The sequence below is a fragment of the Silene latifolia genome, chromosome Y (genome assembly GCF_048544455.1).
Source record: "Silene latifolia isolate original U9 population chromosome Y, ASM4854445v1, whole genome shotgun sequence".
In the NCBI taxonomy this organism is placed as follows: Eukaryota; Viridiplantae; Streptophyta; class Magnoliopsida; order Caryophyllales; family Caryophyllaceae; genus Silene; species Silene latifolia.
The window spans coordinates 245016873-245044323 of NC_133538.1; the positions used below are offsets into that span (position 1 = coordinate 245016873).

At 40.0% G+C, this 27451-nt stretch overlaps 1 protein-coding gene across 1 annotated transcript in view; it reads right to left on the bottom strand.

Moving 5' to 3' along the window:
* Positions 1-21005, bottom strand: part of LOC141630381 (small ribosomal subunit protein uS4m) — a 66981-nt gene extending 45976 nt beyond the window's left edge. The window contains 2 exon segments of the mRNA XM_074443212.1: positions 17259-17359; positions 20830-21005. Coding sequence (XP_074299313.1) covers positions 17259-17359; positions 20830-21005 — 277 coding nt within the window.
* Between the last annotated feature and the right edge of the window lie 6446 nt (positions 21006-27451).

The window sequence follows — 27451 nt, forward strand, 5'->3', positions numbered from 1 at the left end:
TCGCAACTCGAAATCTCTCTAAAAATAATCGACTAACCTCTTAGTCTATAAATCAAGGGACTAAACAAATTGTATCTCATACAATTAATTAGTTATCAATTGGGGTTCGTTCCTTTAGGTGTGACCGAAAGGGTCGATTGATCACCGCCGTCGTCTCACGACAATAACGTCAAACTCTAGTCAGCCAACCGTTATCGATTTACGTTAATCAACTGACGAGGATCAAATAATTAAATATCTGATGATATTCTATTAATGAGATTTATTATGTTAACGCACTATTGTGGACACTAACTCCAACAATCTCCCACTTGTCTGACACAAGGTGTGCGCTACTAATTCTCTTGTCCGTTTTAATCTCCCACTCAATGCAAGGTGTCTTTCAGGTTGCACTTGCACATGTACACATCGGGAGTGGTTTTCTCGATCGGGAGTGTGACTACCTGACCGGAAAAATCTCTCACAGATTACTTCCGAGCGTGGCCACGCATTTGTAGTCATTAACTCCTCGAGTGGCCTTGAGATATAGTTACCCAACGTGGGTGGACAATTCCTGTATACCCTATCTATCCTATTGCACAATACAGCTCACCATGACCTAGTAAATGCCTTTCTGGCCTCCTTTCACGGCACGACCTAGGACAAAAACCAAAGTCACTCAAAAACTGCACCTGCTCAGATAATAGTCTCCAGTCAAAAGAATCGACTCATTAGAACATCTTAGAGATCCTCGCCACGACCAAGCGTCTATAATAGAACTTATGGACTCTCTAAATGGTTACTGTCCGGCAAAGTGTCACACACTCTGCCTATGTAATCGACCAGTCATCACATATGACCTTATGGTGTTGAACAACCATCAATCGACTTACAATCTAGTCACTCCGAGACGTCACTTCATTAAGTGACTAGGGACAAAATACAATGTTCATCTTATTCACTTGAATAGTGTTCAACATTGTCTCCACAACTTATTCAGATAAACAAGGTATTAAAATTTAGTCACACTAAATAAAAGATTTATAAAGAATGAATACGAAAACAATGAATGTGATTATCATATATATAATAAAAGATACACTATCCAATTATTACATAATCATACTCTGGAGAAAATCCGGTACTCGTCTCAATCCCATAGAGACGACATGACCATCATGCTTAGCCTTTGATAAAGGCTTGGTTAAAGGATCAACAATATTGTCATCTGTCCCAACCTTACACATGTCAATTTCCTTCCTTTCCACATAATCTCTAATTACATGGTATTTCCTTTCAATGTGTCTAGATTTGTTACTAGACTTAGGCTCTTTGGCTTGAAAAATAGCTCCATTGTTATCACAATATAGAGTGATAGGACCTTTGGCGGAATGGACTACTCCTAGCCCCTTCATGAATTGCCTAATCCAAACAGCTTCCTTCGCAGCCTCAGACGCTGCAAGGTACTCAGCCTCTGTTGTATAATCCGCAGTAACACTTTGCTTGAAGCTCTTCCATCAAACAGCTACTCCATTTAGCATAAACACATAGCCGGATTGGGATTTCATGTCATCCCGATCGGTTTGGAAACTTGCGTCCGTGTAACCTCTTACACGCAACTCAGTTTCTCCTCCAAACACTAAGAACGAATCCTTAGTCCTTCTCAAGTACTTAAGGATGTTCTTTACAACTATCCAGTGACTCTCACCAGGCTTGGCATGATACCGACTTGTCATGCTCAAGGCATACGCAACGTCGGGACGAGTGCAAATCATAGAATACATGATAGACCCAACAGCGGAAGCATAAGAGACGGCCTTCATGTGTTCAATTTCCTTAGAGGTGGAGGGAGACTGTGACTTGCTCAAAGTAATCCCTTGGTCCATTGGTAGAAATCCTCTCTTGGAGTCTTTCATATTGAACCGGTCAAGAACTTTGTCAATATAAGCTTCTTGACTCAATGCTAGTATCCTCTTGGACCTATCCCTATAGATCCGGATACCCAAGATTTGTTGTGCCTCTCCCAAGTCCTTCATTTGGAAGTGTTTCCCTAGATACTCCTTAACGGAAGTGAGTGATAGAATATCATTCCCAATGAGCAATATGTCATCCACATATAGGACAAGGAATACAACCTTACTCCCACTAAACTTCATGTATAAACACGGTTCTTCCACACTTCTTGTGAAACCGTATTGTTTAATGACATGATCAAAGCGATGATTCCAACTCCTAGATGCTTGCTTAAGACCATAAATGGACTTCTTGAGCTTACACACCTTCTTAGGGTTAGATGTATCCACAAAACCTTTGGGTTGTATCATGTACACCTCTTCTTCTAGAACCCATTCAAGAAGGCGGGTTTGACATCCATTTGCCAAATCTCATAATCATGAAATGCGGTAACTGCTAAGATTATCCTAATGGACCTAAGCATAGCGACTGGAGTGAAGGTTTAGTCATAGTGTAAACCATGAACTTGGGTGAAACCTTTTGCCACCAATCTAGCTTTGTAAACATCCACATGTTTATCAACGCCGATTTTAATTTTGTATATCCATTTACACTGAAGAGGTCGCACTCCCTCAGGTAAATCCACCAAGTCCCATACTTGGTTCTCGTACATGGAATCCATTTCGGACCACATGACTTCTAGCCAAAGCGAGGAGTCGGGACTAGACATGGCCGATTTGTAGGTAGTGGGTTCATTACTTTCAAGAAGTAACAAAACACCATCCTATTCGATGTTACCAAGGTAGCAATCAGGTGGATTAGAAATCCTAATTGACTTTCTAGGAATAATTACCTTTTCAGAGGAAGAGGGAATGCTATCCTCCACGTTCTCCTCTACCTCATTCTCGGTTTGTGGCTCTCGAACTTCTTCAAGTTCAAATTTTCTCCCACTCTGTCTTCTAGAAATAAATTCCTTTTCTAGGAAGACAGTATCACGAGCCACAAACACTTTGTTCTCGTGTTTATTGTAGAAGTAATAGCCACGTGTTTCCCTTGGATATCCTACAAAAAAGACATTTTTTAGACCTGGGTGCAAGCTTATTGTCAGACTTGATCTTAATGTACGCTTCGCAACCCCAAATACGCATGAATAACAAATGAGGGACTTTCCCTGTCCATATCTCATATGGAGTCTTATCGGCCGCTTTAGTCGGGCTTTGATTTAGTGAAAATACTGCAGACAAGAGGGCAAAACCCCAAAATGAACTAGGAAGCTCAGTTAAACTCATCATTGACCGAACCATATCAAGTAAAGTTCGGTTTCTCCTTTCGGCCACACCATTTAATTGCGGTGTGCCAGGAGGAGTCCATTGTGATACTATACCACAATCTTTTAGGTGTGAATCAAATTCAATATTTAGATACTCACCACCACGGTCGGACTGTAGAGTCTTTATCTTTTTATCCAATTGGTTCTCTACTTATTTTTGAAACTCTTTGAACTTGTCAAAGGCTTCACTCTTGTTCTTCATTAAGTAGACATACCCATATCTACTTAAGTCATCAGTAAAAGTAATGAAGTAGTGAAAACCTCCTCTAGCGGTGATGGTTAATGGTCCACACACATCCGTGTGTATGAGAGCCAAAACCTCACTTGCTCGTATCCCTTTTCCCGCAAAAGGTGCACGAGTCATCTTGCCTAAAAGGCAAGACTCGCATGTACCATAAGATTCGAAACCAAATGGTTTGAGCACTTTTGATGAAGAAAGTCTCTTAATGCGTCTTTCGTTTATGTGGCCTAAACGACAATGCCAAAGGTAGGATTCGTTTGGATCACCCTTTTTGAGCTTTTTAGTTTCCATATGATAAACGTCATTAACATCATTTAAAACATAAATGCATCCAATTGAAATGGCCTTGCCATAAACCACATCATTTAAAGAAAAAGTACAACACTTGTCCTTAATCATAAAACAAAAGCCTTCCGCGTCTAACGCGGAAATGGAGATGATGTTCTTAGTTAAAGTTGGTACAAAATAACACTTATTTAAATACAACTCTAAACCACTAGCTAAAGTGAGCACATAGGTCCCTACGGCAACGGCGGCTACTCTAGCTCCATTGCCCATGCGGAGATCCACATCACCTTTTGCTAGTGCTTGCACGTCCCTTATACCCTGCAAATGGTTACAAAGGTGAGAGCCACATCCGGTATCAAGTACCCAAGTGGAAGTACAAGCATAATTAATGTCTATCACATAGAGAGAGGAAATCATACCAATAGGCGTCACACGCCCTTCCTTGAGATCCTCCAAGTATTTGGGACAACTCCTCATATAATGCCCCTTCCTATTACAATGGAAACATTCGGCCTCGGAGAGCTTGACACTTTTTGCCTTGGGATTGCCATTCTCAACGGCCATCCCCTTTCCCTTGTCATTTTTCTTTGACGATTTCTTGAATTGGGACTTTTCTTTCCCTTTTCCTTTCTTGACTCCAAGAGACATGTTCTTTAACTTCATGGTTAAAACATCTCCCTTTTCACTCAAACTAGCCTCCATATCCCTCTCCGCTTGGGTGAGGCGTGCATGAATTTCATGGTAACTCTTATCCATGTCATTCATGTTGTAGTTTACCCTAAAGTGGGCAAACTTGGTGGGGAGTCAGTGAAGGATACGATCCACCACAAGAGATTTAGGAATATTACACCCTATACGCTCTAGGATGTCAACATATTCGACCATTTTGAGTACATGGGGACCAACCTTTTGGCCCCTCTCAAGCTTAGCTTCAAAGAAGCGTGCCGCCACATCGTATTGACGGACTTTAGGTGTTTGTGAAAACATAGTGATCATACGAGTGAATATCTCGTAAGCATTTAAAGAAATGCATGATAGCTTGATCTTTGGCGATATTGACCATATCAACACATTCTTGATATCATTCAACATCCTCACGTAGTCATCATAGACGGTCCGCACCGCCGATGAAGCTCTTGCACCGAGCTCGATAGGAGGAGCATCGGTCAAGTAAGTGAGCACATTATCGGACAACGCGGCACTTTTGATGTTGGATTCCCATTCAAGAAAGTTACTACCGTCATCTTTTAAAATACATTTGTCCATTACGGACCTTAGCCATGTATCTTTGCCTAGTGAAGTAGTCGATGGAGTTGATGAAGTTGCCATTGCGAATTAAAATGCTACAACAAAAAGGAAAAATTAACATTCATTGTTTTAAAAATTACTTATAAAAACATGTTTAGCAAGTTTTAGCATTTATATAATGATCTCCCACTAAATTATATAAACGATTCCAAGACCCAAATATTAAACAAAAATGAGCATCGCTTGGGCGAAACATCCCATAATTGCGTATATTCGGTAAGTCACGTTGACTAATTCTACCTCTAGAACTCTTGGTCGACGAATTTCCTCAAATTCATCTACTAGCCCCGGAACACAAGACCGTCTTATATCCCGTTGAGTCCCACCAATTTTGGCGTGTTATAACCACTTACCACCCTACTTACCCAAGGTAAAAAGAGAACACCCCGCTTGGGCGAGCGTGGCTCTAATGAACAAGAGATTCATAGGTGTTACTAATTGGTAAGGCTAATCTCAATTTTAGTTATGTGAGAGATCTTGTCAATTTAGTCATAAATTCCTTATAAGTGAATTAATTCGGTGAATGTAAATGACGGGAATTGACAACCGTGAAAAATAAAATGAATGTGAATGGCGATTTTGGCATGCGCGAAAAATAAAACAAGCAAACATGTAAGCATATGAATAAATCCTAGTATGGCCACCTAGTTAATAAAAACTAGTCTATTACATTTCAGAAACCAACTCCTTGGACCCTTGCCTCTTCATTCCATAAGTGGCTCTTCCTTGTGGGATTTGGAACACCTTCCAAAAATAGACTCCGTCTCGTTGTAATCCGTCTTTTGGAAACGCCGGTAAAATAACTATTACAAATGAATTAGATAGCTATTCCTATTATACATTAATTAATAAAATAAATAAAACTATTAATTAATTACAAACCAACGATACGAGATCGTATTTAATTACAAACAAATCGATATTCCCATTCATTTCGGGTAATAACGATTAAAATTAACTAGGCCATACTAGGTACAAAAAAATAAATACTTTAAATAAATGACAATCATTCATTCAACTTAAATAAATATGCTTAAAATGCTGCAAATATTATGCCAAAATCGCCCTACCTATCATTCATTGGTATCCATCTCGGTTTTTGTGGATTTAATCGATTTTTAACATTTAAAAATTAATTATTAACTCTTAATTCTTATTTAAGTCCAAACTAATTGTCCAAACTGCTTTGAACCTCAAAATTAGTCCTCACTAATTTTATGATAAATAATTAGTCTGATTTGGTGATATTTTGCTAATTTAATCGGTAAAATCATAATATTTAAGTAAAAATCCAAAATATTTGAAAAAGTACCCCAAAAAATTGAAACAAAAATTTTTAGTATTCTGGAACACTCCCAAGAACACCAAAATGTCAGAAAAATTGCCAAAAAATTCCGGATAAAGTTTGTGAAAAAAAAGATCGATATTTATCGGTTTTTAACCACTAAAACCAATAAACATAAAAAAAAAGTGAAAACACACATGCAAAATCACTTTTGATATTTAAATAATATTATTAAATGTACATAAATTTATCATGGGCAGAATCAAAAATTTCTAAAATATGATTAATTAATTTGACTTTTATCGACTTTTTACTCAAAAAATCAATAAACATGCAACAGTCCGAACTAACCTCCAACCTTTTGCATACAAACAGTAGAAAACATGCATGAACTACCATAAAAAATCCATGCACCGAATCAACATTTAACTAATTTTAGTCAATTGTTTTACTAAAATGCGACATTTTGACTCGGTTTTCTACCAAAAATCATTAAAAATAGCAAAATAACTTCAAAAATCACCAAAAAATTCCACAAACCTTTTGAGATCAGTAGGTATGCATGTCCCAAAAATTTCATGCTAAAGCCTCTTCCAACACAATTTTTGAGTTTTTACTAATTATCTCATAATTCATTAAAATGCTTAAAATCAACATGCAAATTACAAGCCTAAGCTCTAATACCACTTGAAAGATCATAGATCCATATTAGACTCTCTAATAAAATTAATTTATCTCATAAATTGTTGTTTATGTGATCTATGTAACATGCATGCTAATATGAAAGCATAAAAAGAAAGTATAAGGAAAAACAATTTCCTTACATTGAATATATGGTAAAATGGGCACAAACTAGTTCTCCTTACTAGTTTGTTCTTGAGCTAAAATGATGTGGATGATCCTCTTTGAAAAACCTTCAACTAGAAAGTCTCCTTGTTGCACCCAAGAACTAACCCATAAATATTAACAAGTATGAACTAGAACTTATTAGTATTGTACCCTTGATTATTATTAGAAATATTACTAACTAATCTTAGTAATATTATTTATGTATACTAACAACTTAGTAGAGATGATTATTATTTTAGAGAGAAGGTAGATGAGTTTTTGTTCACATGCAAAATGGTAGAGTAAAGTAGTGAGGTTGTCTAAAATTGTGAACAAATGATGGAGTATATGGGGGAATAGATGGCGGGTGGGTGGAGTGCTCAACTGGACAATTTTGTCTTATAATTTTATCTTACATCACATGCAAAATCTAGTATAAGATATATATTATGATAGTATACAAAATAAGGTAAAATGATTATGTGAGTAATCATCCACTACACTTATTTTACACGGTCCACTTGACCATATACGGGTCCATGTTGGTTCTTATATTTGTCGCACAAATCCGTGTAATTTTTATTTTAATCATCGTGTCTGTTTAAATACTTCCATAATTAATTCGTCCAATTCACTCCGTAAATATACGTGCACCACTACACATATTATTTACGTACTAATATTAATCAAATTGATCAATTAGTACAATTTTAGTAAATTAACAGTTAATTAACTAAAACCCGTTTCCCAAAACTTATTATTTAATTATCGCATAATTAAATAATAACTGCCACTCCTCGAGTTCACAACTCGAAATCTCTCAAAAATAATCGACTAACCTCTTAGTCTATAAATCAAGGGACTAAACAAATTGTATCTCATACAATTAATTAGTTATCAATTGGCGTTCGTTCCTTTAGGTGTGACCGAAAGGGGTCAGTTGATCACCGCCGTCTCACGACAATAACGTCAAACTCTAGTCAGCCAATCGTTATCGATTTACGTTAATCAACTGAGGAGGATCAAATAATTAAATATCTGATGATATTCTATTAATGAGATTTATTATGTTAACGCACTATTGTGGAGGACACTAACTCCAACAGAAATCACTATAAGCAAGTGACTCGTTAACTCCTGCATTGGGGCCTGGGTTTACCGGTATTGGCTCAGTTACTATTAGTCTATTGTAACTAGAGTAGCTTCGTCCCATACTTTTCTTTTGGCTAGTAAACTGCGGCAACATTCCCCGTGGTTCATTCCCCGTGGTTCTAGACTGTCTCAGAATAAAGGTACCTTTACCTGCACCTGCTGCTAACTTCTTTATTTAAATTTAACTTTTATAATATAAGCTATAAGCTTAAGCTTTACGCTAAGGAACTAAACGTTAACACTCCTGCTCGCTACTTCCGATCGCCTTTCTAATTAGAAGGGAATTTCTTTCGTGCCACTTCTTTCTAAGTTGAAATTGAGCTTGATCATACATACAATAACAGGGAAAGGGAAAACTGCACCTAATCTGCATTCTTCCGCTTAAATATTGGTATTAAATTTCTTATCTTAAATCTCCACCTAACCTATAAGAGATGGATTAGCCTATGCTTAGATAGGATTTAGATTAGAACTTTGGAAAGAGCCAAAAGCCAGGGATTTTAGAGCCAAACAAGGCCAAAGATCGGGCAAACGTAACACGCGAAACGTCACTCTTTTCTTGAATTTTAATCCTCAAATCAGATTAATTAAGGGGGAAGGGATTACCGGCAATCCTAGATCGGCCTTCGCCTTTTGAGGGTATTCCATCTCTTTTGAAACCTAACGAGGGCTTTTTTCAGCATTCCTTTAGCAAGGCTAGCGCTATAGGGCTGTGAACGTGAACCATTTGCAGTCGTAAGCAGGGCTACGTACTAAGGCATTTCATCAGCAAAGGAAGTAGTTGCGAGGAAAAATTTAAGCAAAGGCAAACCCCTTATTAAAATTAAATTAAAATTAAAGGCATCAATGCACTCACTCATGGACAAAAGAGACAAAGAAGGAATGGCTTTCACAAGAGTAACTTGGGGATGTCACGTGAAATAAAAACCTAAATCCATTTGCATTGTAGTAAGTGCCGGGATCAAGACGACTTAAAAAAGGATACCACCAAACTGAATCAACCTCAACTGATTGAACTCAAGTAATCACAGCTACTTTCTAGCTGCAAGTCTTCTTTCTGCTTCTTTGGCGAGATAATACCCTGAGCCCTCACTGAGCTCGATTATTAGAATTGTTTTCCCAAGAGAATAGAGGTTAAAGAGAGGTCAGAGTGACTAGGAACGTCTCTCGCTGATATATCAAGTAGCCATTACGAGTACAAGAGAAGCAGAGGGATCCGAGGTACGATTGAGTTTCATCGTAGGAAGTACTACTTCTTTGTAAAAATCGCTAAATCCAGTTGCAGTGTGACTAACTCACATCATCCTCTTGATACCTTACTTTTAAGCTATTTCGGTTTACTCAATTTTTATAAGGGGAAGGAAGAACTTTTGGGATAGATTTTCTTGTTCAAGTAATCCCTATTCACATTAGTTGCTTGACTCTCATTTTCCTTTCTAGCGCGCTAAGTAAAGAGGCAGATCGAAACCAACCAAAAGGGTACCAGAAAGACATCAATGCGTGATTTCACAAGATAAAGAAAGAAAATGTATGGTCTTTGATGAAAGGGCGAGAAGAGAAGGCTTCAAGCCTAGAAGTCAAAGTCGGCGAATCCGCTTTTAAAGTAAATAGAGCACGCAAGAAGCTGTCCAGAGTAGAGTTATGAGAAGGCGAGGTTAGTCCACTTACAGGTTACAGGTAAGCTCATGAATGCCTTATTATAATTAGAGGGAATACCTCTTTCAAGTGAGTGAATTTAGCTGAGGGGAATGCTCTAAGTAAGCAGACCTGCCATTCAACAAGCCCATGCAAGACAAGAAGGATCTCATTGTCATGGAAGCCCTTTCTTTACCCCTTCATATAGTCTATGATAATTTTTTTCTGCCTAACTATCATTGCTTTAGGAGGGGCCCATAAGCTAACTCTCGCCTTCTTTCTTTCTCAATTGGAAATGAAATACAGGCTTATCAAACGGTGTCTTCATTATTTTCTTATTCTCATCAATCACTTTTAAAAATCAAATTCAAGCTTTCGACCTCGAATCGACCTTAACGAGGACACCTCTATGGGTGAACTCAATTTACCTTCCTCTATGAGGATGTGGCTCTTGGTGTACTATGCACGAATTCAACTTTAAAAAGAGAAAGAAGAGTTAATAAGATAAGATTGGAACTCGTGTTAAGCATATTCGTTATCGGTGCTTCTGAGCCAGGATCAAACTCTGCTTTGTCTTTGCTATATGTAATGTATATGCATAAGAAATAAGAAAAGCATATTCCCTTCGGATACAAAAGACAAATGAAAACACTAACTATATCTAGTTATATGAGTCAAAAGAAAAGGTAACGGGAAAGTGGTAAAGCCAATCCCGCCTCGAGTCTCTTGAAAGAGCTTCGTCCAATACAAGCGGACTAGCTTCTTCTTCGAATTCATCCTCATCTGGTAATGCCTCGAATTCATCTTGTTCCGGAAATGGGTCTTCTTCTTCATCCTCTTCTAATGCGGAAACCCTGGAAAGAGATTGGGCTCGTTCCCTACGATTAGAAAGGGACTACGCTCATTAACCTCATTCATGATAGTAAGATGCGTGGCCAGTGGCACAGGGAGACTCGTCCTTCAATGCATTATGACGTTTAAGGGCTTCGCTCCACTCTATAAAAAAAGGAAGACTAATTTCATAGCTTGGTTGTTTTGCTCGGCCCTTAATATAATAGGCGAGAGAGTAGTGTCGTTGCCAAAATAAAGAACCAAACCCAAACAAGGAAACTGCTTCATGTGATTGCTGTTCGTTTTTCAAAAAAGGCGGCACCCAATATCGCGAGAGTATAGAGGAGAATGTCGCTGCTGATAAATGAAAAGAGTTTTTACATTACTAGGATAGGGTCCCGAGCATGAGAGTGAAAAGCGGCTTAAGCAGCTCTTTTGGTTTAGGTAAGGAAGAGAGAGATTCCTCTATAGCGTAGTGAGGCTTTCTTTTCTTAGACAGATATGGGATTAAGTTGAACTTGGCCCCTTCCTGCCCCGTATCATTGACATTAGGTTGGTAACTTGGCTGCGGATCTAGCAAGATAGCGTACCAAGAGATCCTTTTTAGCCAGTTAGAGCGTTAGAGTCGGATGAGGCAGGCAAGAAAAGATAAAGGATCGAAAAACCAAGTCGTCATACTAACTTATCTAATCTTTGTTAAATAATTAAAGAAGAATTCTCTAATGCCATGAACCACGTAATCATTGCGGGCATGCGCACCAAAAGAGACAAGAACCCATGGAAAGCAAAGACGGAGAAGAATGTACCTGAGAGCAGAGTTCGGTGTGTCAATCAAAGGGGACTCCTTCTTTAGTAGCCGAGCTTCAACCAAGAGCGAGTTTGTTTGAAGTGCTTGTGCAAACAAGGACTGAGGTAGAAAAGAAAGGCTTACTGGTGTATATAGGCTAGGGCACTTTCTACCCACCGTCATCAACCGGTTCGACCACAAATCCCTCTTCCTTTGGAACTTCCTCGACCGACTTCATCTTGTTCTGGAAATGCTTTTCTTTTTAAAAAAACCCAGTGATTTTCGTTACTAAGTAATTTTCCTTAATAAAATCACAAAATCAGTGTCACTTTTGACTAAACCCGTGATTTTCGTTACAAAAGTGTTGATTGGAAATTTTACAACTATAAGCGTAAGATACGAAGTCAAATTTGTTCTTGGATTTACTGACCTTTTAGGACAGGTGAATAAGCCCCTTTTCTGAGGCAAAGACACCAAAAATCACGGGTTTCTTCCAATTTTTCAGGTTTTCGCTTCGAGGTCGAATTTGATTGCCAAAAATTAAAGTTTGTGATTTTTTCGAGTTGGACATTCGAAAATACCGTAAGTAGGTAAAAACTTTTTTTATTATGCTATTTTATGCCCCAACACTGCTTTGGTTAGGCTGATAATCCCATCGATGCAACGAAATTCTCCGGAAAACTAAACTTTGTCCTTGCTTTTTGGCCAGTCATTTCTTGCCTTAATAATGCCCACTTTTTTTATTTTATGTCGAATTTTATCGGGTTGGGTTAGACTTTCTCGTCTATTTACTTATATAAGAATGACTTTTATAGTAGACATTCTTTCTTCTCTTAATTAATGACTCGTATTTCTTGATTTGAGATCAAATCATCACTAGTAGTGTTCGGTCCCAAAGGTCTGCTACTGGGGACGAGAGTGATTCTCTCGCTGAGAGGGGAATCCGCGATTGCGAACGGGTGTATGCGATTGATAATTGAGAATGAAGAGCACAACTGGGTGAAGAAAAATGCAAGGACTGACTCACAAGCGACTGAGCACACGCCGATACCGTCCATGATCCATGCTTTTCCGATTGGGAAACCTTACCCCATTCTACTATATTGGGTAGGGTTCCAGCCTATATTTAGGAGCATTACTTACTATATTTAGGAGCATTTATAGCGCTTCCTTGAGTAGCATTGTTGGCTTTATTACGCCGAAAATGACCTACTTGCTCTACAGGGCCTCAGGGTCTAGAAAAAGCCTTCCTCAATGCTATTTCGAGGGAAAAAAGTACCTCGCGGACTAAGTACGTGCAATTGTATTGGGCTTATTCACCCATAAGTCGAGGCTATTTATAGCTCGAAGAGGAAGAAGGTCCGAGATAAGATAGGCCGCGTACAGGCTCCTGGGTACAGTGGAATCTAACCCCTAAGTCGAGGTCTGAAAAACTTGACCAGAGGGAGAGGAAAAACAAGGGGGAAAGGCATCCCTCGGTTATGAAGAAAGAGAACCACTGATCGTGATCTTTCGCGATTTGATTTGTTTTGGAAGGCCATCCCGCACAAAGAGAAGGCAGGCTTCGGTGGCAACTTGCACGAAAGGACGGGCGGCTCTTATGTCCTTATCTGAAGAAGAGAGGGTCGAAGACGGGGCTGAAGAAGCCTAACAAAGCTTCCAGTTTCTATTTCACGTCCTATTTTTTAGCGGGGCACCTACCGAGATAGAGACATTCCTCTTGCTTGAACCCCCACTTGAGATCTTGTTTTCGTGTTAAACCATGAGTGGGGCACCTAAGAAAAGACGAACCATTCCCACTTTTTGCCTCGATTTCATGTCAAATCTTGAGCAGGAAGCCTGACAAAATGGAATGATCCCGGTTTCTTTTGAAAGATGAAAACGAGCTTCGCCCCTCAGTCAAGATACAAAGAGAGGGTATCGACCAACGGTAACCAACCAAACCTTCGCTCTAATACAGGCTAACGCGCTCTAGGATTACGCTCGCTTTTCACTCCAAGCCTTCACTTGCTCTAAGTATTCTTCTTTCTCAATTTGGGATTTGATGCTTCTCTAGTACAACCATTACGGCTCCTATGTTATTGGAGTGGGCAAACGCCGATCGGAGGTTCGAATGGCTGAATCAGATTTTGATGAGAGAATGATGAGCACATGAGTAAGTAAGGCGCGTAGCGGGGGTTGAATCCTTAGCGGGGCATCTAACAAAATGCAACCCGTTCCTGGCGTAAGCGGGGCAGATAACGAATTAAGGCCTATAATTACAGTGGGGCACCTAACAAAATACGAACTGTGCCTCTCCCGTTGGTTGAGCATCTTCATTCCTAACGCATGGCATTAGTCTAGTCCTTTCTTTTCAGTAGGGCATCTAACCATTTTACTTAGAAGTTGAGCCCTAACCATAAGGAAGCGAGTGAAAGAATGAAGCGAGAGGTGTTGGAACGAGTGTAGGTTACATGTTGGTCCGAAAAAGGCGCTTGTTGGTCTTGGTCCGAAAAAGCTGCTAGCTGCGCAAGGTGCTCGAGTTTACGTTCGTGAGTAAACTTGTATTTTTATTCCACATTAATTAACATCACTAGGGAGAAGAATGACTGGAACGGGTCCTTTTCTCGCATTCCCGGGACTGAGGATAGGTTGGATCGATCGCTTGTCGGGCAGACGGTACGGTCCCTGGCCGAGATGACTGAGATAACTGACTGTTTGGATGACTATATGATCTAGCAAACTCACTTCATTATTGCACATACCACTTCTTTGCTTATCGCACAGAATTCAACTAAGGATTGTTTGGACTATATGACCAGGACCGGCTTCGCGTTTGTCTTCGAGTGCCTCCTTCTTTGTCTTGTGTTCCGGGAGTTATGTAAAAGCGGGTACAGGTTCGCATAAAGCCTTTTGCTTGCGATCAAATTTCCACTCATAGGGGGCAAAAGCAACGCTCAAGGTTTCATTTTCTCGAGGATTTTCTTGCAAGAGTGACTTTACTAGTAAAACGGGCTTGTCAAACATGCAATTTATGTTTTACTTATGATTTTGGTTGCACCAGTGATTTTCTTAGTGAAACGAACTTTTAAAATTTAATTTTTAATAATGAATGTGAAATGTTGCGTTTTCCCGAGGATTTTCTTACAAAACCTATTTTCCCTAATAAATTTAAAAATCGAAAGCGACTTTTTCATTTTCTTGAGGATTTCGCTGGTGAAAGGCATTTCCACTCATAAAGCCAGTTTTGAAAATGTTCATTTTTTCTTAAACAACTGGCTCGCTCTTCAGTCGCTCCGTCTTTTTTGTTGCAATCCAATTTTTACTTGTGAAACGACCAAATCAGATGTGCATTTTGACAAAACCCCGTGATTTTCGGACATAACCTGATTTTCTTAGTGAAACGGGCTTTTCAAATGCAATTTTTCTTTAAACCCCGTGATTTTTCAACAAAATGCAAAAATAGCAAATTTTTTAACTATTAACGTAAGATACGAAGTTCTGTTTTTGCACCGAAAAATGATGACAGGTTTGAAATCTCTCCTCCAAGTGAAAGGCACCGAAATTCACGGGTTTATTAAAAAAATTCGTGGGAAATTTAATTAATTCAATTTTATGCTTTTTCTGTAAAATTGGTTTAAAAGAAGACTAATTGGGTGAAAGAGTTCCACGTTTCCACGAATATGGTTTTCTTTTTTCAACCGCGGGCGGGTCTTGGTCCGAAAAAGCCGCTTGCTGTGAAAGGAGTTCGAGTTCTTGTGGGATTTATCTGTATGCATCCCTTTAAATTTAAGGATTATAACGAATAATAAAGTGATGATTACGAGTCATAAAACTAAATTGCATAAACAAAAGCATAAAGGATTAAGAAATAACCTTCGGTTCTAGCAAAATCGGCCTAAGAACAATATCGCAATGATATTCGCCTATTAGTTGCACCCAAGACGATATGAGAAATGCCCTTTGATTTTACTAGAATCGATCCAAAAATCACTGATTAATTTTTAGGTTTTTTGTGTTCTTCCGATGAGAGGAGGCAAGAATTGGGAAAAGAATTAGGTTAAGAAAATTCCCTCATCTCCCCTTATAACAACCGAGTATATGGAGAAATAGGGTGGATTTTCTTTTCCATAATTTCGGCCCAATTTACCGAAATTAAGAGAGTTATTTCTCTTATTCTCGGTTATTCCAAAAATGTATAAAATGTGTAAATTGTCATCTAGTGAGGATCGAACCCATGACCTCTTGGTTTGAGTACCCTCACTATTACCACTATGACACATTCATCTTGTTGATATTAAATATAACCGATTACATTTAATTACAAATTAACAGATTAATTCGTCCAAGCTAACATTACATACATTTAATTAAATATAACTTATTATATTTAATTTACGAATTGACAGTTAATTCGTCTCAACTAATATTATTTAATCTTCATTAAATAATTGTCTCACCAACACATTGACTAACTGTTTAGTATATAAGCCATCAATGTGATTATATTTCTATAACCACATCTCTCAAACACATCCTATAGGTGTGACCTTTAGGGACCAGTTGATCACCGCCATCTGTATGATAATAACGTCAAACTTTCTAGCAATCCAATCGTTATTAGGTACTCGTTAATCAACTGATTAAAATACGAAGTATACCCTTGTGAACCTGTAAGAGATTTACAAATGTTATCACACTAGTTTGTGGAGGACACAAGCTCCAACAGTTCTCCTCTCCCTTATGTCGAGTCTTTCATTCCTCTTCTTAACGCGGTATAAAAGCTAACATTTAAGGGATTAAACCCGTAGGTTGTTCCAACCGCTTCTCTTTCCAAACGCCTTTGTCTCTCCAACCGCTTAAACTTCTCATTCTCCCGTTGTATGGGTGAAATCATGGGCCTTTCTAGCGTAAGGATCTTTCGAGGAAGGTTTCCAGAAAGTCCTACCATTAGGACCTCTTTTCGAGTGTCTTTTCCCTTGTTTTTGATGTTTTTGCCAACGAGCAAGCGGAGGGTATGCTGTGATCAAAGAAGCGCCTGTGTTGGCCAAGGTGCGATCAGTTAGAGAAGGCTGTGTGAACAACAAAAGCAAGGGGCTGTGCCACCAGAAAGAGGTCAGGACGTATCCAAGGTTGTTCGTTCTCCCTTAAGGTCTAATATTTCATTCCTCTCCTGCAATGGAATATGAATTAATGAGTCTACTTAAACCACAGAATGCGCAAGGGCAAGGGCCTTCCAAGCGGATTACGACGGAAGCTAATCCAGTGCTTGTTGAGCGGAGGACCGGACATTCATTATACCCCAAAAATATCCTTATTTAATTTATTCAGAGCGGGTTCGAGCGTAATTTAATTTCATAGATATTATATCACCGTGGGAAACTTAAAAATGAGTAATGTTTACTAAAAAATTATTCACGCAAACTTATTGATGACTTATTGGCTTCCTTGCTTGAGGAAGAGTTTCAAAAAAAATGGATACGAACCAGAATAACGTCCAATCTTGTTTCTGCATTGAGTAGAAAAGGGATATATGAAGTGAGATTTGTTTTAGTTCTTTGCCCAATGATAGGTAAATTCCCATAAAAAGGGGAATACTTTCGTGTAGTTTGTAATTTGATGTAACTGTTACTACTTTTTCTCGGATAAATCCTATTCTTATTAGATCTTTTCGTTCTTCTCCATTTTCGGAGAAGGCGGCGTTGCATTATTGTAAGTCCTCGAAAACCAACATTTCCAAAAAGTAGACGACTTGTTTTAAATCTAAATATATACATTATGTATTATTGTTGAATCAGCATAATCTCAACTTCGCCACATCAGGGCTATGGGAATTGAACCCAAATAACCAAAACCCCGCGAATGATTTAATTCCGGCTCGTCGAACTCTTTTTCTTTTCCACTTCTTAATATCTTTGGGAAAATAAGGTTCACTCTGACCCTCTTTCTGGGCCTCACAACTCAGGGATTGTAGCTTCTTTAAAAGCGCTTCTTCTGGAATTGGATAAAGTAGAGCAAGAGACGTTCGTTCCCGAGGAGCGGGAGCAAGTTAGGTCTGACTTGGCTCCGTGTGACCCTTTATTTAAATTTTTAAATTTAAAAATTATCCGCATTTGCTTCAATCGGCCTCTTTTGATGTCGTTTATGATCCTTACTTATTCTTCTTTTCATAATCATAATTAGTCTCGGGGCGCGCAGCTTCATAGAGAGCGGGTTTGGTTCCCTTGTTTTCCTATATTATATAAGATAATGATGAATGGAATCTTCCTTCCCTTGCATTCTACTCGCTACATATCTTTCGCTCGTTCCATCGGCTAAAGTCGTTGCCTCTTCAACTGCATTTTCAACTTCCCTGTCTGGCACATGCCCTGTCTGGTACATCAACCTTTTAAAACTTCAAGCGCATCTGTTTCTTCCAAAGGTTACGTCTCGTCCAAGCACATCTGCCCTTTCAGTGGCTTACGTGCGGGAATGCTATCCTCGCTAACAAGGTAATAAGCCATAGGAAAGATGCTAGGATTTATATTAGAAGAAAGCCTTTGGATAGAAGTTTCTCCCCTCTCCATCATCGACAACTTTATTGGCATGATTTGGTTGAACTGGCGCTTGCTTTTCAAAAGGGATTGCTTCTTCGACGTTAACCTGTCTTTTGTAAAGGCCGGGAGCGAGAGGAACGACCCTTTCTTTCTACACTCTCGTTCCCTTAACACACTCGCTACATGTGCTTCGCCGAAAACCACCTTTTGTTAAATATGCGAGCACTGACCGCAAACAAACTAGTTTCGTATCCTTCACTCGCTCCTCTCTCTAACGCTTGAGCCTCTTCTTTAATAAGGACGCATCTTCTTTAACAAGGGGTTTAGTTGTGAAGTTTCCTAGTCTTTTTTTCCTGTATAGGTTTCCCTGTAAAGGTGGTAAAGGGCGCTTGCTTGGGCTTGGTTTCTAATTCCCTTGGCAATAAACAAGGCACTGTAGAATCTGGGTCTCCTTGTTCTAATTGTCAAATCTCGTACGATATCTCGGATCGAACCTCTTAATTTCGATCAGCAAACAAGGATCGAATCGAACGATCCCAGCGAGCGCTGGAAACGGCATTCTCAAAACGAAACACTTTACATAACATTACATATCCCTTCTTAACGGCAGAATGAATCTAAGGAAGCACGTGCTACAATTAAAGGTAATACAGTAATACAGCTGGAAAAGATCCTCCCGTTGTAGCGGGTGGAGCGGCTGAGGCAAGATCGTCCGGTGCTGTATAGGCTAAACGTCCTCATCTAGGGTTTCCACATAATAAAAGGCATCTAGGATACCATTCTTAGGGTCACACCATTAGGTAATCTTTTCAAGGGGCATTTTCGCTGTTTTGTTTGTAGCTTTCGAGTGAGAGGATAGAGCCAATCTTTCGAGTGTGAGCATAGCCTCAGTGCGATCAGTAAGAGCTGAGCTCCTGCGACTTACCTTCATTCCTTTCTTACCATAGGTCCCTTAAAACAGAATATTAGCTATTAATAAAGGGATGTATGTGGTTCAATCAGTGAAATATAAAACAAGTGCACTTGATAGCGTAGTCAGTCAGTCAGCCAACAAGAGCAAGAGGGGCAAGACCACCAACAACAAACTTTTTTTATAAGGGAAAACTAGTCTCATTCCTATCACATACATTTGATCAAGTTTCATGACCTTTCCCGTCCTTCTCTTCAAAGATGCATGCTGTAAACATCTTCCCCTGCTAGTAGGATGGATAAGCACCCTATCCTATCTTCTCTATCTTCTTAGAAAGTTCTTCCCGCAAGTGGCTAAAGTCCCTATACTTGTTTATCTGCGTCTTCTTATCTGAATTCTTCTTAGTCTATAAACGGCGTACCTGACTTCTCTTTTCTATCATAAATCTCTTATGCAGTGGGTGGAGCGAGCGTAGTGCCCTTCTAATATAGGGGCGAGCGAAGTACATAGCGAGTTTGATGTTGCAGAGTTGCCCTAATAGATTAAGGTAGCGAGTGAAGTGGCCTTCTAAATAATAGGAAACGAGCGCAGTCTTCGTAACAATAGGGAACGAGTGTCGTATACGAAACTAGGGGAGGTTAGAGTGGGATGTTGCGAGTGCCTCTTTCATATCCGCATCGACTCTCTAAAGCCCCGCCTTTCCTTCTTATCTTATTAGACACCATCTCTCTTCTTCGAAAGAAACGTCCCTATCCCTATATATGATACTTATGATACGCTAGGTTTAAGATTCCACTTGTACTTGTAAGGCGCATAAACCTCTTATAGAGCGAGTGCTGAAGTGAGTGCCAACACCAACAGTAGTAAGAAGAGCTTCTTTTCACATTAGTGGAAAGTCGTAGTTCGTGTTCAAATGAAACTAGGAAAAGGGGCCTTGGCCTTAGTGAGCCTTTAAGCCTTAAGCCTTTTATACAGACATAGTCTAATACTGGGAAGATAACTTGTTGGGATCGAGAACATATGATGCGTATGCCAAAGGAAAGCTTCTTGTAAGATAGAGGTTTCATTCATCGCGGGAAAGCCACCCTGCTAGTCACTTTCCTACTACCTTAGACTACTGATCCAACCAACTATATACATAGAGGTAGAGTTTGCTATTGACATAGAAGCTCCTGGTGACATAGAATCCCCCGTTGACAAAAAGTTGTCCGCAGGAAGCCATCAGTTAGATTAGATACGCGCGCTAAGTTCAATTAGAGATGATTGGTCCGGCCTTGCCTTCACAGTGGGCCTTGTTCATGTTCAGCCTAGAACTTTGACTGAAAGAGTAGTAGTAGTAGGTTTTTCCCAGTATAAGATAGGTCCTTGGCTCGTCTCTTTACTTTCACATATGCAAGGCTTAAAAGCCCTATAAACGGAGTGTGTGTAGAGTTAGGAGAATAACAAAGAAAGTGAGGTTCATAAGCTTTCTATACGAAGCGAGCAGCCCTATCATTTAAAAGTGGCGAGTGGAGGGAATGAACCCATCAAGCAGGAATTCCCCGCTTTTGAGGCGAATAATGCCCCCTTTTGACCTCAAGTCCCGGCCCCCTAAATTTCTCATATCAGGCTTTTTCCCTTAAGAAAAAGAGAGAAGTTTTGTCTTATATAAGAGAGAATATACAATCTTAAGATTGGGAGGTGCTAGATTGTTACTTTCGAGTCAAACCAAGCAAGGGCTACAAATTTTAATGGAAAATTTCAAATTACAAGGGAAAGAAATAGGGCCCAAGCAACACACTTTCTACAGTGCCAAGGTGAGGAAGGTCTGCGATTTAAAATGTTTCTTTAATCTTACTGGTATATATATAGTAGGACCCCTCTTTCCATCATCAACAGCTGGATCAACAACCGGTTCTTCGAACTTTCCATCAACCCTGGGTTCTTCTAATTCGTCTTCGACTGTTTCAACTGGAACTGCCATACCTGTTTCTTAACCTTAGTCTGAGTCTGGATCATCCGTAGCTTCACCTGTATCTTTTTCTTCCTGTAACACTTCATATGTCTTCATCTGCGCTATCTATTGTGGACTAGGGACTAGCTAGATGGTTCAAATCTTTCTGGACTAGATGGTTCACCTTTCTCCAGGTGGTCCATCCTGGCGTATGGTTGCTTTTTCCTGGCATATGGCTGCTTTTTCTTGTTATAGTTCTTGTAAAAACGAAGTAAACTTATCTCCTTAACTTTTTAATTTAAATGGGAGTAGCTTCCTTCGCTAACGCGCTAACGCTAACCTACTCGTTACACTCGTTGCTTTATGTAGTCCACTGACTGCGATTCTATGACAAATGTGATCATATCATATGTCATATATAAGACAAAAGCATCAGAATGAATCCTTTACCATGGATTTGGTATAAGAAGAGCGGGTTGGCCCAAGACAATGAACGTTCTGACGGGTGTAGGAGGCTGAAGCGAGCACTGCCTTATGCTAGTACGAGAGTGAAATGAATAAGCGATAGGGTCCGAAGAAGGAGCTCGACTAAGAAGGAGAGGGGGTTTACCCTTGTTTTACCTTTAGGGACTTGAGCGCTAGTGAAAGGGATGAGAATGCGTGATAGGATCTGCAGGGAAGATATCCTATATTACATTTTTATTTTAAGGACTATTATCTAATCTGGAATATATATTCTAACTATGACCCTAATAGCCCTCCCTCGGGTTATTCTTAGATCTATAGTTTGATATTAATATCATATACGGTGGGAAATACACTAGCAGTCATTCAGTCAGGGAAGCCATCCTGAGGCGCATTCTGGAATAAAAGCATAAAAGGACAGCTTATTTACCTCATGGAAATAGGAGAGTAGTACAGCTTTATTGGCCAGTGGCACACGAGTGGCGTAAACTAGACTTCTTCATGCCATGCTTATTTATAACAAGTAACAAGAAAGCTCCTTCACTCATTTCATATCTTTCACTTTCGACCTATTGCTCGTTCCGGGACTACAGACCAGACTCGTTCGTGCCGTTAATCGATCAGGAGGCGCCCTAACGTAAGGATACACCTCGCGCGTAACAGCAGAAAGGCCAATACATTATCCTCCTTAGTGATGTTAATTAATGTAGAATAATGGGAGATATAAGTTCAATCAATAGCCTCTGGAAAAAGAGGCAGGGGAGAAGTTTACTTGCTTACCCTATCCGACAGAAGCCGATACTTAGATTAATTCTGTACTCAACTTCAATATCAACGAAAATATCCAATCAATTAAGGAGAAAAGGACCCCACTCCTTAGACGCGGCTTAATTATATCATATCATAAAAGCACTCAAGGCCCGTCCTATCATGTTAAATCAATGAGGGGAATGAACTTCCTTAGTAGCCTATCGAGTTCTTAGTTAGTAGCCTATCAAAGGAAATTCGCAAGCTTAACCCATATTTGAGAGGCAAAAGAGGATCTGGAAGAGATCGCATATAATTACAAATGGGAAGCCCCGGATCGCAAATTTAAGTAAGTAGGGAGTCCTTTTTGGTAGGCTACCTGACAGTCTCCATGCAGGATAGGAAGGACAGAAGACTTTCTCGGTGTAAAAGAGAATCTGAGGGGATAAATCCTTACTGATCTTCATTCTGTGATTTAAGTAGTAACTAATATCTTTAGAATCTTAATCTATCTCGAACCTTGCTTCTGTCTTTTATTAGTGTTTGAAATTCTAGTGCTCTATCTGGAACTGGAACAGGATCTAGAACAGCTTGCTTTTGTTTCGTGTGTTCGTGTTTGAATTTGAGAAGCAGGCTTGGGTTTCAATTCCCTTGCTTGGAAGCGAGCAAATGAACCAAATCAAGCTGTTCGTTGATGGAAAGGTAGGAAAGATCTTTCTTACCCGGTACCTGGGTAAAGGAAAAGGCACACACGTTCTACTTCCAGTACTGCTATATCCCCAGCAAATGCCTCAACTTGTTCTTCTTCTGTAAATGCTGCTTTTCCTGCTATTCTATAGGATATGATTTCTCAACCAGACTAAAACGCGGCTCACTTTCGATATCATATTTGCAAAAATATCCTTGCGACACCAGGGTTGGGTCGATCTTCCCTTCCTTCTGAGTAAGGGAATTTGGTTGGTTGATCCCACACTGTATCTAGAGATAAAATAGGAATAAATACTTGGACAATCGGAGACCTTTAAGCTACTTCCGAAGCAGCTACATTTTAGCAAAAAGAAAGAGGGCTTCGGTCCTTCCTGGCGGAGAATTCTATAAATAAAAAATCTATAAATCAAAAGAACAACTTACAATTCCTGTGGACCCGCGATAGGTAAGGTATAGATGTGGGCATAGGTGTGAACTTGGTCGGGGAAAGAGCTGAGATTCATTATCTTTAGTCTACCGGTACGGATGAAGCATACGGTGAAGAGGAACAATCAGATAAACAAGAGGAGGTGGTGCAAGATTTAGATGAGGCTGTTGGGGCTCTGATGAAGTTGGTTGAACGTCGGACAGGTCCTTATGTATCTTACCTTGGAAGATTAACCTCAAGCTTACCTGGAAACAATGGACCCTTTAACGGCTACTGCGGACAAAGTCCGGCTCACAGCCTCTATCGCTGCTTGTTTAGGGGCACGAAGAGGCACCTATTCCTGGGGATTTTAGTGCAAACAAAGAAGAGGTTGTTGACGCACCAATCATCCCCCTCTTTTCAAGGGAAAAAGAAAGAACGTCATTAAGGTTCCTAGAACTACTTTTGCGCCTTTGGCGGATACCCCTTGAACCGACTCTAACGCCTGTTTTTTTTAAGTAATCCCGTGTTGACATTCGATAGGAAAGTATATGGGCACTGAATGCCTTATTTTTTTAGTAAGGAGCTGGGCTTGGGCTCTTCTTTTCCAATGTAACCACATAAAAATAAAATAGTATTCCTATCTTTCTACCCGAAACAGCGGCATTTACCTTTTACGCGCCAGAAAGGGAAAACAGGGTTGCCTTTAAAGGTCCAGTTCCTTTGGCGAGGCACAAAAAGAGCTTCTCATTCCATTATTTATTGAATTGCATCTGCAACATTCCTCTTGGTCCTGACCCGGGAGGGTGCCTTTTAGTAGGAGACATGGTCCACTACCAGCCACTTCTTTAGGGATTTAGGTATTAGAAATGAATTTGCCTTAATAATGTCACTTTCGGGGAATTCATGTCCCAAAATAACGGGGTTCTTTAAAAATCTATTTATAAAATAAATTTTCTTAGTGAAAAGCGTCGAATGACTAAAATCACCGGCTTCTTTGAACCATTTAGTTTGAAAGGGCCTGTTAAGTAAAAAGTCATTAGTAACCGAAATCCCCGGCTTTTTTTAACTTTTGCAATTGCTTTTGCCCCGAAATCAAGAGCAGCGGGCACCGGAGACGAGGCTGCTATGTCTCTATCCTCGTCACTAATGGAAGGATACTTTTCTTTCCATTCCACATCATCAGCCAAAGCTTCTGGTGGAGCATCCTCAAATATTTATAACTTAGAATAGAGGTTGGGCCTGGTCTCCTTAACATTGATCGAACTTATCCGCCCATTTATGGCAAACTTCGTCCCTTAACCAACAACCGGTGATACCGGTTAGGACTTTCTCGCGGCTTTCCTCGCCTTAGGGAAGTCTCCGGCCTTTGGGATGCAAGTGGTTTTACCACTAGCAGCAGGGGGTTAAACTCCCGGGGCACGTCAAAGACCTAGAGTCTTCCACGACTGTCCTTTGATAGAGTATGTTATAGAATACTTAAATATGGGCGGTATATGCTACAAAATACCTGATCAAAGTGGCATTTGATATTGGCGTACAGTTCCTTGTTTGGATGACCGCGCTAGCGCAAGTAAACTTGCCCCCGGTTTGGCAACGACATTAAGGTGTCTCCTTCATGAGCACGTGGAATTAAGTATAGGAGCAGATCTATTCCTATGAAATTTAACTCCAGTGGCCGTTTATGGAGCCTCTACCCCATTCCCCGAGACTCTGTTAGCGGGGGGCGGCGCCTAAAACATATTAATATTAAACATGGTTTATTCTTACTTAAAAACCCTTCCTGACGAAACAAGTTAGTTATTGGCGTGCATAGTATAGGAAACGGGAAGGTTTTTGCTGAGGAACCGGGTGAAGTTGCAGCTGATGCAGCTGTTCCAGAAGAATATCCAGCTGGCGATGATGGGAAGAGCATAAACTTCCCAGATATGCCTGTTTTTACGCTCTTCTAGTCCATGCCATGATACGCCCTTGGGTTAGGGCGCATGAAACCTCTTAAATAAGGTTTCTACTCCACAAGAGGGTTCAAGCGGCTTTAGCTGATAGATGGTAGAAACTAGGGTCCCTGGGTTGAAAGGCTTGGTCGGGAATCTCGGGAACTGCTTCACGATGTTGGTCACAAATGGCTATTCAATCATTCGAAGAGACGGAAGTTGGCTCAAACGGGAGTGAAGGGGAGACCGGTTCACTTCCTAGCTAGCCTAAGGACAGAGGGCAAAGCCCATCCTCAACTCAATATCGGACCTATTACCAGGTACCTACAGTTATAATACCTCTCAACATCTAGTTCTTATTCTTAATATGGCGTAAAAGCCAGTGCATGAAAGCTAATGCATGCAAGTAGGGTCTCATCCCTATCCACGTTTAAAGAAGCACTCAAAATCAGTAAGGACTTCCCCGACGCATTACTCATCAAACCCGCGATCTTTGGGTTCACTTGCTGGTGTAGCATGTGAGGTAACGTTCCTATGACCAAGTACGTGGCCTAGGGTTGGAGTTCAGGCTTTGACATCAAATGTGACCTAAAGTGGTTCATTCAATGGTCAGAGTGAGGGGAGGTTCTAGCAATCCAGTAAACAAAAGTGCTCTATAGATTCTTCCACCAGGTAAAAGGAGCGCAGCTTCCACTCATCCTGCAAACAGGGGACAGCTGACTTAAAATATGTCCGCAATTTGTAAACAAAAAGGTTTAAAACTTTTTGTATTTCCACTAGCGGATGAAGGAAGCGCATTTCACTTGATTGACATATTCCCGCATATGATATCCCCGATCTCCTCTTACAGGTGAGCCGAATGGTAAAGAAAAGGCGAAATCTGATCTAATATTTCCCGGTCAAATGTATTCGTCGAGGCGATTTCACTTCCTAGTGCAACATCTAAAAGAAGGGGCAGAGCCCATCCTTGAGGGTTATTCTATATTGTAGACCTATTACCCGGCTTTTGCTTATATATCATCCTAGTAAGGAATCGTAATATTCCGACCAATGCATATAGGCGAAGCAGGAATCCTCTTGCTCGAGTCCCAAAAGGACCCATCTTCCCTATCCCCATAAGATAAAGCTGCTACGTCTTCTGCGGATTCAGTCTTATAACGGTAAGATTTAAACTGAGAGTTATTAGTTTCGTCAGTCAAAAGACAGTTATCGAAGTCAAAGTCAGAGTGTGATTCTGAGGCCAAAGGGTCTGGGGTCTGGACCCGTTCGTTGAAGTCTAATGTAGACGTGGTTCCTGGTTTCTACGATTGAAAGAAGTGTATGCCAAAGCAGGTAAAGGGAATGAAAACCTAAGTCAATCAGGAAAGCTGTATTTCGTGTTTAAGCTTTGTGCATCTGATTAAAGAAAACTAAGAGCATGCACTCGCCTTATATAGAATGCTCGGTCTATCTGGGAATGATCAGATTCGGAAAAGAGTTAAAGTGCCGTCTTTCAACAAAGCCAGGGCATCGCGCCTTGCCCGTATTTAATTGAGTTCTTTCTTTTCCATATTAAATCAGTTCAAAATATAAGGTCATGGAATCTGATGCCTACATGCTCGTCCTTATTTTAAAGACGAAAGCTCCTAACCTGCTCGCCAACATGCTCGTCTTATATTATTAAGCAAATACACTCGCTCCTTTTAATCAAATAAAAGAGTGGAACAGTCATCTTCCTGAGATTCATTCTAAGACTGATCCCTAGCCTCATCTAGACACCTAACTTCCTCTCTCTTATAATATAGGGCTAGACAACTTCCTCTCAAAGCAAGCTCACAGATCCCACTCAATCTTTTACACCAATGTATTGTACTATCTCGACTGGGTCATCATAAGAAAAAAAGAAAAGACTTCTAAATATTTCCGAAGTGAAAGAAGGAGGGAAAGAGCGCTACAACTAACATAACAACAGCCAGCTGAAAAACGTTAGCTAGCTAGGCTAGCGCGCAATTTGTTTCTCTGATTCTGATCTCTGCCCAACCTATACTTTCTTCTCCTTGCTTTATCTCAGCCACTAGTGGCTTATGTAGTGGTCAACATTCTTACGTGCTTTTCCTTGTCCCCCTACTTAACTTAAGAATCCAAAGGTTAACTATGGATGTTGTCGTGACCGCTTAAGCTTGGTTTATTTTGTCAGAAAAGAAAAAGTAGGTTTTGAAAGTTAATTAATTAGTACA